Source organism: Eleutherodactylus coqui, chromosome 10, assembly GCF_035609145.1.
Source record: "Eleutherodactylus coqui strain aEleCoq1 chromosome 10, aEleCoq1.hap1, whole genome shotgun sequence".
NCBI classification, from domain to species: domain Eukaryota; kingdom Metazoa; phylum Chordata; class Amphibia; order Anura; family Eleutherodactylidae; genus Eleutherodactylus; species Eleutherodactylus coqui.
In genome coordinates, this window is record NC_089846.1 from 61,797,771 (window position 1) to 61,811,422 (window position 13,652).

General features: G+C 42.9%; 1 protein-coding gene across 1 annotated transcript; it reads left to right on the plus strand.

Moving 5' to 3' along the window:
* The first annotated feature begins 1,083 nt into the window (after positions 1-1,083).
* Positions 1,084-11,805, plus strand: LOC136580525 (C5a anaphylatoxin chemotactic receptor 1-like). The gene is made up of 3 exons (XM_066581143.1): positions 1,084-1,131; positions 6,795-6,866; positions 8,386-11,805. Exon 3 carries the CDS (start codon positions 8,429-8,431, stop codon positions 9,479-9,481), a length of 1,053 nt encoding a protein of 350 aa, XP_066437240.1. The 5' UTR covers positions 1,084-1,131; positions 6,795-6,866; positions 8,386-8,428; the 3' UTR covers positions 9,482-11,805.
* The last annotated feature ends 1,847 nt before the right edge of the window (positions 11,806-13,652 follow it).

The following is a 13,652-nucleotide window of genomic DNA, read 5'->3' on the forward strand; positions in this document are numbered from 1 at the left end:
CTATGACATGTCAAAAGTTTTTAAAAAGTTTAGTTATACTTTAACCTCCTACCTGCCCCAGGGCGCAAATATGCGCTCTGGGTGGAAAGCAGTTCCTTGCGTGGGTGTATATTTACATCCTATGGATGGTGCGGGCACAGAAGCTGAGCCAGCTCCAACTACAGCCGGAGTTGGCTGTGACTGACAGCTGGCTTCTTGGTGCAACTGCGGGAATCGGTAAGAACATGATCCCCACTGATAACCCCTTACATACCGGGATCAATGTCGATCGCAGCATGTAAAGGGTTCACAAAGGGAAGGCATTCCCTTTGTGATCTCATCGGCCGTCCACCATGTAATCAGGTCGATGAGTTCCCATTGCAACCGGACAACAGACAATGGCGTCCAGGTCTGCCATGACTTGCGATCACTATGATTAGGGATTATGCTTTCTTTTGTTTTGTTTTTTTGCTCCTAAAAAAGTGATCAAAAAAATTAAATGTACCCCCTAATAGTATCAATAAAAACTACAGCTTCTTATGCAAAAAAACAGCTCTATTGATGGAAAAATAAAAATGTTATGGGACTCTGAATCCAGTGGTGAGAAGAAAAAAAATTTTCAAAGAAAAGGGGATTTTTATTGTGCAGAAGTAGAAAAACCTAAAAAAAAGATATAATTTTGGTATTGTTATAATCTTACCAAACCGTAGTAAACATTTAGCATGTAACATGGCAGAATTGATCTCCAAAAAAATAATAAATAGTTATGCAATACATTACATGTACCCACAAATAGTGCCAATGAAAACTACAGCTTGCCAAGTAAAAAATAAGCCCTTGCATGGTCATGTTGACAGAAGTATAAAAAAAAGTCATCATGGCATTTGGAAAGTGGAAATGAAAATTTTTAGGTCCAAAATAGGCTGCATCACTAAGGGGTTAAGAACGTCGCTAACATCCCAGCGCTTGCATGTTTTATGTTTACTTTAAAACATAGATGCAGATCAGATCTTCTGTGAACTGTGCAACATCCTTTTTTAATTATGCAAGTAAAATTCTATTTTCTGGAACAACATCAACCACAAGGTTTCTTTATAAAAGAGAGAACAAAATTGTACAATTATTAGAAGGAACGTGACAGCTTTGCTCTGGGTAAGTAAGACAATTCTTCATCTATCCCTATAGGTATAGAACACCAGCATACTCCACAGCACTGCACTGTCATCTCTTGCACCAGTCAGCGCTCAGTCACATGGGTGCACCCAGGCGCCGATGCGCCCGTGCTACTGCACGATTAGACGGCCGCACTGCAGGTGCGGACGACTCTCCGCACCCCCGGAAGAAAGAACACATGACCGTCTCCATTGCCGGTCATGGATTCTTTCTTCCGGCGGTGCGGAGAGTCGTCCGCACCCGCAGTGCGGCTGTCTTCTTCGTGCAGTAACACGGGCGCATCGGCACTCAGATGCACCCATGTGACTGAGCCCTCGGGGAGAAGTTTCATATTAATACATATATACACGATAACCTACTCAGCACATTGTACCTTGATACCAATTTCTTAGGATTTGATCTTTTGTATCAGTTCTGTATTCTATTAATATACATAGAGCATACATCAGGGGAAACCCCCACTGATCACTGCAATGAAGGGGCTGCAGCACTCGCCCCGCGCGCTGTGCCCCTTCGGCTGTCACTGTTTCTGGTCAGCTCCTCTCGACAGCTGGCGACAGATGTGTAGACTTCTACATACATCTATGCATCCACCTTCAGCTGCTGAGAAGAGCGGACAAGGAACGGTGACAGCCGAAAAGGCATAGCGCTCGGGTGAGCCTTGCAGCCCCTTCAATACAGTGGTCAGGGAGGGGGGGGGGGGGGGGGTTAGCAACTAGACCCTCACTAATCAAAACTTTTGACATCTCTCTCACATGTCAAAAAGTTATTAAAAGTGCAGTTACTCTTTAAAGGGGTTGTCTGGTTTAGAAAACTCATTACCATATACCTTAGGGTAAGGTAACATGTGGCATTCGCATGTGAAAAATATGAGAAGTTCATGGTTATCTGCAATCCTTATTCAGATGTATGAGAACTTTACAGAACTTTCTGCAACTAATCAGCCTTCATTGAATATAGTCTTATTCGGGTTCAGGCCCCTTACCTATAAACTAGCAGAAAGCAGCTACAAACAGCGCCTCCGGAGGACCCAGCATGTCTGTGCGTTACAAATATAGACAACTGGTTTTAATAAAAAACTGAGGAATGCTACATTTTTCTTGTTGTGGCGCTGCAGGGCAATTAAACACTTGCTAGAAAATGCCTACACAGCATACATCAATCGCTGCGGGTTATAGCGTCAGGAAACCCACTACCTGATTAGGAGGCCCTTTTAAAGTGGTCCAAATTGGACAACCACTTTAAGTCCATAGCAAAAACCTTCTCCAGCTCAGAGGTGGCGCACAGAGGTATCGCCACATGAGACAAATGTATTAGGAGACTTGTACCTCTGAACACACTTGCCACTCGTAGCTGGGCACAGGTTTTTTTTGCAGGCTTAACTTATGAAACGCTAGTCTAACTAAATAAGCCCCAATGTCTGTTAGACTGTACAAATTTAGTCAGACAGTTTAACCCTTCAGTGATCAAGTCTGTTTGCACCTTTATGACCAACTAATTTTTCCATTTTTTTCATTGTCGCATTCCAGGAGCCATAGCTTTGTAATTTTTCAGTGTGCAAAATAAATAATTGTGATAACAATATCCTCTGGGTCAGCATGATTCCAGCAATACCAAGTTTATACATTTTTTTTCAAGTTGTGCTATTTTTGTACACAAACAATTTTTTTTTTCTTTTAAAGTTTTGCTTTTATGTCGCTGCATTCCAAGAGCCATAGCATTTTTATTTTTACATCACTGGAGCTCTATAGGGTCTTGGTTTTTGTCGGATGAACTCGAGTCTTCATTTATCCAATTTTTGGGAACATATAACATTTTGACTGCTTTTTATTCCATTTTTTCTAGAATCAAGATTAACAAATTCTGCAATTCTGGCATGGTTTTATTTTCATTTTTAATGCGGTTCACAGTGAAGTATAAATAATATGTTAAATAGAGATGAGCGAACGTACTCGGTAAGGCCGATTTCACAATCGAGCACCGCGATTTTCGAGTACTTCACTACTCGGGTGAAAAGATTCGGGGGGCGCCGTGGGTGAGTGGGGGGTTGCAGAGGGGAGTGGGGGGGAGAGGGAGAGAGCTCCCCCCTGTTCCGCGCTGCTACCCCCGCTGCGCCACGCCCCGCCCCCCGGCGACCCCCGAATCTTTTCACCCGAGTAGTGAAGTACTCGAAAATCGCGGTGCTCGATTGCGAAATCGGCCTTACTGAGTACGTTCGCTCATCTCTAAAATTAATTCTGCAGGTCAGTATGAGTATATCAATACGAAATGTATATAGGTTTTGTTCTTTTTTACAACTTTTCCCAAAAAATGTATTTTTTTTTTAATCCCTGAAAGAGTGAATTTCGCAGAAAGGGCAGGAGAGGTAAATGTGGGGAGATCAGGCCACCTGAGTATTTAATGGAATCCCAAATTCATGAGAATGTCTCATGATAGGGTTAGTAATAGGGGATCTGTATATTGGTGGGGTGCACAGGATTGAGTCAGTAGTGAGAGGATAGATTTCGGGGACCTTTAGAGTAAGCTAAAGAGGGGAATTCGTTTTTAAGTGGCGGAGAGCCAGTTGAGCTATTTGGGCTTTTCGTTAATATTTTAGTGGAAATGAAAGTGGTAAAAAAAAGAAAAGGAGGTGGAGCTACTCCAGTGAGGATCTGGTAAAGGAAAAAATCAACAGGGTATTTTTGCTTTTCCTTCTCGGTTCTTTCAAGGGGTGGTTCTATCTGGTATGATAGAAGGAGGTGATGTGAAACTTGGACTGGAAGCACTCAAAAGAGGTATAGGAGCTTGGAAAGGAATGTAATATTTAGTGAGTTCACTCTTCCTATTCTAAAAATGTGATAGTGACTCCAATTCTCTAGGATAAGTCTAAATTTACAGAAAAGAGGAGGGTAGTTCTGAGCATATAGTGATGTATAAGAATTAGTTTGAGATACACCTAAGTAATCAAATGATCTAGATAACCATTGTAAAGGGAAATTCAATTGAATTTGGGATTCCAGGTGTGGGAGTAGCATAAGATGAAAGGCTCTTGATTTAGCATTGTTAGTGCTAAATGTTAGTGATTCAAACCTGGACAGTTCTACCAGTAGGTTGGGAATAGAAGTGTGGGGACAGGACACCAACAGTAGAATATTCTCTACTAACATACAAATTTTATGGTGGACCAATGTAATCTCAACCCCCTTGATGTTTGGATTATTACAAATTTTAACGCTAGGGATTCCATGACTAAAATAAAAAGAAGAGGGGATAAAGGGCATCCCTGCCATGTGACTCAGAGAAGGGAAATGCAACCATGTGAGAAATTCAGTGAGGAATTTTCAGTGTTCAAGTACCGAGAACAGGTATGGACACTTCAAGGTATTGAAAACTTTATCTACGTCTAGGGAAAGCAACGTGGCAGGAATGCCCCTTAAGTGAAAGATATGTGAGATAGGTGATTTGCTGAATATTGTCTGGGGCCTGATGATCTGGAACCTGACGACCTCGAACAAACCTGACCTGATCCCTTCCAATCATGATGCTAAGATCTTAGTGAGAAATTTCATATCCACATTTATGAGAGGAATAGGGTGGTAGGTTTTTTTTTGTTTAATAGATCTTTCTCCGATTTAGGAATCATAGAGATAGCTGTGAGTAGGGAGGTTTGTCCTACTGAGTGTACATGATAATAAAATAGCAGGATGAACACTCAGGATGGAGAACATTTTTTGTAATATGATACTGTAAAGCTGTCAAGGCCTGAGCATTCATTAGTTCTAAATTTTAATGGCACTAGCTGCCTCATCTGGGGTGATTTTCGAGGATAATTGTTCTAGAAAAGTTTTGCTTAATGTAGAAAATGTTATTTTTTGAAAATATTAAGTTAATTATTCAGAAGAGGGAGGGATTGAGAGTAAAGTTTGACTAGAAGGTGTTTAAGTTCCAAGACTATAGTAAATGGGTTTGCAGTGATTGTGCTATGTTTAGCTTATATACGGGGTTTACAGGGGAATTTGAACAAAGTTACGAGCCTAAGGTCACCTGCAGATGGGCGGGTCGCATCCGGCGACGAGGATTCTCGCTGCGGGACCCGACCCGAGCTCCTGCAGGGACCAGCGTGTACTCACCCGCGCCCGCTGGCCCCGGCTGTTTGATGTGCTGGCTTGCCGGGCAGCCGGCACATGCGCAGACCGGAGCCAGCGGTGAGTGAGTGACATTTCTGTGCGGGGCTCGCAGAGCCCCGCACAGAAATAGAGCATGCCGCGATTTGTTTGCCGCGCGATATTTCGCGCGGCCAAATCGCAGCCGTCTGCATAGGATTGGGAAATAAGGAGTGGGGAAATAAGGAGAAAGATAGCGTGGGGAGGATTCATTGGAAAAGGGAGTCTACCATAGGCAAAGAATATCAGCATGTATGCTTTTGTAATACCAAAAGGCTTTTGAGCATTGTGAGATACTATTTCCAACACTATGGAGGATTGTGATGGGAATTATATTCCATAGTTATTGTAGGATTGTAACCCAGCGAGCAAAGAGGGAAGGAAATAGTGGTGGTGGTGGGGGTAAGAAATTGGCCAATAAATGAACCAAACTATGAGAGCAATTTTTAGTGTAGTAGTGGTGACAACAGCTGTGGTATTCTCCATCACAGCCATAAGAGTATCCGAAAGGGAGAAGTGAAAGGGGCAAAAATAAAGGCGGGAGGGTGGGGGGAATTTGAGATGGGGAGAGGGCTGACAGGAGAGGACATGTAAATAAGGAGTATATTATAAGTCATAACTGAAGTAAGAGGATACAAAACAGTGATAACTGAAACATTTGTAAGCGCTCACAACAAATTGTCTCTGTATTTGACAATTGAAGGCTTACAGTTTTGCTTAAGATGGTGAGAGCTGGATTATCTAACAGACAAATGAATGTTCATAAAAGATAGGAAATTGTTTTCCCTTTTTATCTGCTATTTTTTTCTTCTTATCATGTAGTGGCGCACAGTTAACGGGGCCCTTCCATAATGTATGAATGTATTTCTCTCGTCCCTATGTGTTGTCAGTGTCTTTTATGTTGTATGAACATGATGTGCATTGCATAGCTGCAGCCCTGAATGGGTTAACTGTCTGGTATGTGATTTATCTGGAAAATTTATCTTGTTGATTGTCATGTGATCGTGCTATATATATGTTTTTGCAAGGAGTTCTGTTCTGGCCTAGCAAGAGAGAGGAGCATTTGGAGTTCTGCAAGTGAGCCACACAGACACTATCAGTTCTGCGTGGGCCGAAATGGAAGAGGCTGAGAGGTATCCACTAGCCTTCCCTGGGTCTGCTTTACCCAGGAGATGTTAGTGTTGTCCCTGGACACTGAGAGAGTGGAGCCGCCAAGCAGCGTGGAGTGCCTGCCTGCCAAATGTGAGTGCTGACTGGTAGAGAGCTGACGAGAGTGAAGGAGTTTGTACCGGCAACAAAACCCTGCAGACGACTTGGACTGTGGATTCTTCTGATATTCTGTGATTTCCTCCCTGTCGCACCACTTTGTGATTTTGCACCATTTTTCCTGCTGGAGTGAGTTTGCACTACTGTTGGATTGTACAGTTGTGTTTTTCAAGTTAACAAGCACTGCCGACCATTCCTGCCTTTGCTCCTTAAACTTTTCCCTCTGTGTTTCAGAAACACTTATTTCATTATCTGGATTCACAGCAGAGGAAGGAACAGTGACGTCACCTGTGACAGGACTTTAAGGTAAACCGCCACTATTTCCCCAAGTGAAAGTTCCCCTAGCGGTAACATGGAAGAGTACCGTGCTACCCTCAGGAGAGGAGATGGTAGAGCCCTGTGACAAGGCCCAACTCTACCCCGCTGTCTCCTCAGCTGTGGGCCCGCTTCTCGGATGCTGCAATCCCTTCTCCCTCCACCAAACTTGAAAGGGGCTCATGGTTGTAATATTGCTTGTCATAAGCCAAAAGGGTAGCAAGAGATGGGATAAAAGATAGGGTCTCTTATGCCGGCTGTCCATGGGTGCAGCGCTTTCCCACAGTGGATTGGAGCACAATTTGGCTCTGGAAGGACAGGGGTCTTAACCCCTTAACACTACAAAACATACAGTTACATCCTGCAAGTTCAGGGTATGTTCGGGGCCCCGCATTGATGCTCCCAACGATAAGATCCTGAATGGCCCCAGAGCTGCCATTGCAGATTGCCTATCAAGCAATGCCTGTGGGTTTTTTTTCCACTTTACTCCACTTAGAATTTTTTAAAGGTTTTTCAGTACATTATATGGTACATTAAATACGACAATTGAAAAAAACAACTTGTCCCGCAAACAACAAGGGGAGGGGGTGAAAGGTGGGGGTGAGGGGGAATCCAAAAGTGAGGATAAAAAAAAGGTCTGTGTCCTGAAGAGGTAATGGTGGTTTCCTCTTGTTTCCTTCTTTCTTTCCTGTCTTGCCTCCCCTCTCTCCTCCTGTATTATTTCACTCTCTCCTTCTTCTCTCCATCCCCCCCCTTATTCCTTATTTATTTGGGGTTCTGCCTTGCTGTCACAGAGTGGGGGTGGTCTTCAGGGCCTTGTGGTGTAATTTGTTGGTGTACAATCTGCACCAGTTTCTAGCATAGATTATAGCAAATATTATTGTCTAAACACGGTCACACCCCGAAAGCTGGGTCCTTACCACTTTTTGAAAAAATGGCAGAGCATGACATGTATGGCTAAAAAGTCGCAATTTGGGCATGTGCAAATTTTGGACGTCAGAAAACTGGCGTCCTGACTATGATAAGTAAGCCCCATTTATATGGAAGATTTCCCAGTGCATATAGAGTCTTAAGTGAGCAATATTCTAGGTGGAGAAATAGCTTCACAATTGCGGATAATTTCCATTAAGTTTTACCAGAAATGCAGAAGCAGGTGAGCTCCACCAGTCAGATGTTCATTGCATGTCCAATATATGTGGTACAAGTGAATTTGGCACAAAGTTGACTTCTCATATGCGATTGCCTCTCTATAAAAGTCAATGGAAATCGGGAACCCACAAATGCTCTCTTATTTTTTAGGCACTAGTCTCAAAAACTTACAAGTGAATGCCAAGTTGCAATCTTCCCAGCACATTGATGTTTCTTATAGTGGGCTGGACAGCTATTTGCAGTCACCGAGCTACTTAGAATATTCTAACTATAATTTGCATTTGCCCACATTGCACTTCACGATCAGTCCACACATATAATGTTTGATAGTAAGATGACAACTTTTTGTTATATTTTACAGGTTCTTGCAGAGAACAGAAGTTCCCTGATCGGTCGTGGAGATCATGATTAATTTTTCTAATAATAGCTATTCTGATGATTATGAAGAATATGATATCGATAGCTTTACAATACCCCCTAGAACATGTCCAACAAAGCTTGGCCAAGTTTCAATCACTGATTGGGTTGCCATATTCCAGTGCAGCTTTACATTCGTGTTTGGTGTTCCTGGCAACGGTTTGGTGTTGTGGATAACAGCCTTTGAAATGAAACGCTCGGTGAACACAATATGGTTCCAAAATCTGGCAGTGGCCGATCTCCTGTGTTGTCTCTCTGCGCCATTTAGCATCATGACTATATTCCTGGGATACTGGCCCCTGGGCCTTTTCGCCTGCAAGTTTTTGCCTTTCATTCTTTTATTGAACATGTATGCCAGCGTTCTCCTCCTGACTATGATCAGCATTGATCGCTGTGCTCTGGTGATGAAACCTGTATGGTGCCAAAACAACAGAAGTTTGCGAAGGGCATATGCAGCTTGTGTGCTTATGTGGATCCTGGCCACCATCTTGAGTAGTCCGGTCTTAATCTTTCGGAACATCAGGGAATGCAATGGAATAGAAACGTGCTCATATGATTATAGGATTCTTAGACATCACAGACAGATGGTGGAAGACTTAATTGCTCTTTGTCGTGTACAACTTGGGTTTGTCATCCCATTTTTGGTCATCGTTGTTTGCTACACTATGTTGACACATAGGGTGAAGTCACGATTTACACATAACACCAAGACAATGAAAGTAACTATCGTCGTGATCATTGGCTTCTTTGTGTGTTGGCTTCCTTACCATGTGTCAGGAACCATCTTAGCCATGAATGTAGTTAGTTCACCATTATTTAAGTCTACGTTTGGGCTTCATAACATTTTCATGGCCCTGGCGTTCATGAATAGTTGTATCAATCCCATCATATATGTGCTCATGGGTAAAGACTTCAAAAGTAAACTGAAAAGGTCATTGAAGGTCATTCTAAAGAACGTCTTAGAAGAACAGATCATGCGCTCTGACTCCACTAAAACACATCTATCATCTGAAACAAAAAGCACAGAGACCCCTATATAGTTCAATAAGATAAAATAGCTTCAGCAGTGCATAATCATCATTCGCTACATAAAGTAGATAGGTCTTGGTTGACATAGATTCAGTATATAGAAATGGTGATTGCTATGGGCTCATATACAGATTGAACAACCCGAAGACTAACTTGAAGCTCTTTGGCCCCAATGCAACATATGGATCCCCCAGGTATCACATATCATTCATAGCATTGGTCTCAGGCTATAGCGAAGCGGGTCCTTTTAAGGTTCCCTAGTTTCAAGGGTGAAACCTTTGCACCTCCTTTATTTACACCTCTGTGTACAATGGTGTGGAATCAGATCTGTTTCAGCTCTGATGTAAACAATACTGTATGGGTGGTGTTCTCCGACCTGTGTCTTAAATAGCTGTTGTGAAAAACAGCTGTCTGTGTATAGATTCTGGCTTGGTTTTCAATTCCCAATTATGCTTTGTAGACCTGTAAAAATGGTTAGGCATTGATTTGAAGGAATGCTGCCATCCAATAGGTGGCCCTGCAGATGTATTGTTCCATCCCCTGTATTTGCATATTACCCAGAGGAGCATGGATGGCCTTATAAGTCTCCCCACTCACCTTCTTGGTGCTCTCGTTAAGGAGTGATGTCACCCCTCCCCACCCACTAAAACTCTCGGCATGCTGGCGGTTGTAGTTTAACAATATTTAGACAGCCACAAGTTAGAGACCACTGATTTAAGCATTGCTTTTTTTCCCATATGTGGATTTAAAGTCCGCAAGTAAACTGTGCGCCCATAATACCAATGTATTAAGAGGCGCAAGCCTCTTAAAGGGGTATTCCTATCTTAGAGTTTCATGGCTGAGCTGAGAAACTCAGGTATTATGGAAAGAGTTGAGGTGGCAGCCATACGCGGTTTCTGTAACTGCCATTAAAGTGAATGAAAGTTATGTACACAGCGTAGCAGAGCACGTTACACTGTTTCCATGGGAGTTACAGGAAGCAGCCATGGGTGTCTCATCTCAGCCATGAAACACTGAGATGGGAATACGTCTTAAACCTGAAGAAGCTTTTTGGTATAATCTACACCATTTTCTGGCATAGACTATGGTAAAAGTGACAGGCTGTGTGTAGTCACACCCCTTAAAGTACAGCCCCACCCACATTTTTAAAAAGTGGCGGGCGAAATTTTCAAAAAGTCAGATTTTTGGCATTTCTGGTGCAAATTAAATGTTAAATATACCCACTGTTTCCCCTCTGTGCCATCCACTGTATTTGCATGCACCCCTAAAACATTCTAACTCCAAATCCTATCCTACCATATCGTGCAAAATAGCTTCTCCATTGCTCCATATATAACTATACAACTATAGTAAGTATAGAATTAGAACTGTAGCTGCTGCTCTCTTAGTAAATATATTTTACTATCTATCATATACAGTATCATTATATCATAGTGCTATGCATGCTATAGCGCACCAGGGACTATTTACTACTTTTGTATGCAATGTGCATTGTGTTCATCACTCGACACGTACCATGGTAATAAATGTGATGCAACTACTGAGCCCATGGTTGTCTCTAGTTTGCCTAGTTATGTTTAAAGGCTCTTTAAAGGGTTGACCTTCAGGGTAACCATCTATAGGGGGTACTAGAATGACAGTTTTCTTCCTTATGGAAGAGGGATAACTTGCATGCTGTTTCCCAGGGTGCATTGCTCTAAAGTCATCCTACCAACTGGCTCTCCACAAGGAGATACAGTATCTTCTCAAAGGATTTAGGCTATGTTCACACAGAGTTTTCTAATGCGGATCCGACTCATAAAACATGGCTAAGCCACTGATTTCTGATGTGGATTTGTGTATGAAGCTTCCATGGATCCACATGCAGATTTAGTCCAGTTCCATGGGGAAAATCTACATATATTTCCCAACACAGAATCTGCATGAAGAAGTGATGTTACTTCTTTTTTTCAGTACACGAATTTCAAATCGGCGAGTGGAAAGTATCCATCCATCTTCCCATTCAAATGAGTTAGACACTTTTGGATGTGGATTTCACTACATCGACTCTTTGGTGAAATCCGCTGTGTGAACATGGCCTTACAGTGTCCGGTATGCAGCTAAAAGATGTAAAGATGCTTATGTGCCGACCGTACACATTAGACCACTTGTACGCATGAGACCACTGTTGGGTGCTTGATATGCTGGATTGACTATGGCCTATATCTTAGTCATTACCATTATACAATATATAGTACTATGTGACTGCCATATGCACAGGACAACGCCATGTTTATGTCTTCTGTATGTGATTATTGATGTATATGTATACTATACGCTTTTGCATTTATTTGTGCCATGTAACAAAGTAAAGTTGAATCAATCAAATGCAACAGGTTGTAATTACTAACGTACTTTTGTCTCTGTATGCTTTGATTTCCTTAATTACAGAGTGTATATTTTTTCTGATTGGGGGGCTACTTAGAGGGTCCAGATACACTTCGGAGCATCATAAGTAACCATGAGGTCTTATAGGAAAAATTTGAATGTATATCTCACTTTGCAGTGTTTAGGGGGCCTGAATGATTAGTTCAATGAATGGCTGTGATTGGTACATCAGGTGCTGGCTCTGATTGGCTGAGCATCGGCGCTCGAGAACCAATCAGAGGCTGGGCTTCCTGGAGGCGGGGTATTTCAAACTCCTGACCAGGAGGCTATGCCAGAGAACTTCCAACAAGCGCCTCTTAGGTGATGTATTTCTTTTTTTTTCTTCTTTTTTTTAATGCAGTTAGGGCTTATTTTTGGGGTAGGGCTTATATTTCAAGCCCCCCCCCTTCTCCTCGTGAACATCCTGGCAAGAGAGCGCTACAAAGTTGCGTGACTTTGTAGTGACCCAAAATTGCCGATTCCAGCCTCCTGATTGGCTGGAATCGGCTCATGTGACGGGGCGGAGCTATGCGATTACGCGTACAAGGGGCGGAGCCAAAACGCCACTGCTGCCGAGCCGAGCCGAAGGGAGAAGACCCATCTGCGCAAGTGCGTCTAAAAAAGCAAGAAGACACCGAAATTAGATGGAGCCATGGATACGGGGACGCCAGCAACGGAGCAGGTAAGTGAATAACTTCTGTATGGCTCATATTTAATGCACGATGTATATTACAAAGTGCATTAATATGGCCATACAGAAGTACTTAACCCCACTTGCTTTCGCGAGACAGCCCCTTTAAGGCCCAGACACTTTTTAGGGATATTACCCATGGGGTGGTTTTACTGCCCTATTTTTTTTCCTTAAGCTTCCATAATCATTTTTGCTGCGTTTTTTTTCTCCATTTTTTAGTTTTACTGGGGGTAACAACCTAAAAAAAGATTTGTAGTTGTTTTTTTCTTAAATTAGAATATTTAGGGTAAAATAACGTATGGGAGGTTTTGATATACAGTATAATATGTATGGTTTTGGTTGGCGTCATTTTCTTTTTTATGTATATATTTTAATTTTATTCTGCTATTTTTTTATCCCTATTTTCACCATCTCTGACCCGCATGACGTTATTAAAGACCTCTGGAGGTCAGTCACATGGTCTTTTTTCTTTTATTAAACACTTTTCCACTTTAGCTGGGGCATCACAATAGTCACTGGCAGAGCTGGTCAGGGTCTGCAAGGACCCTGCAGCTCTGCTCTAACAGGGGACTCCCAGCGGTCATGTGATCGCCGACTCGCGTAGTGAAAGGAAAACTTTCACTTTTTAGTACATGGCACTCATGGCTTGGTCCCTAAGGGGTTAAACACTGTCAAATTTTTTCACCAATTACAGGAACTACAGGAATTTGTCAGTTACTTCCTTTACCATACTTATTCCAAAATGCCCATTTAAAATCCTTAGGGCTTATTCCGACGTGTGTATATCAGCCGGGTTTTCACACCTGGCCGATATACACTGTCTCTCTCTGCAGGAGGAGGAGGCGAGCCGGGAGCAGTGCACTGACCTCCCACCCCCTCTCCGCCCCTCGCCACAATCTGCAATGGTAGGGGGCGGGATAGGGTGGAACTTAGCTTCGCCCCGTCCCACCCCTCCCATTGCAAACAGTGGCGACAGGCATAGAGGGGGTGGGAGGTCAGTGCACTGCTCCCGGCCTGCCTCCTTCCCCTGCAGAAAGGGACAGCGTATGTCGGCCAGGCGTGAAAATCCGGCTGATATACGCACG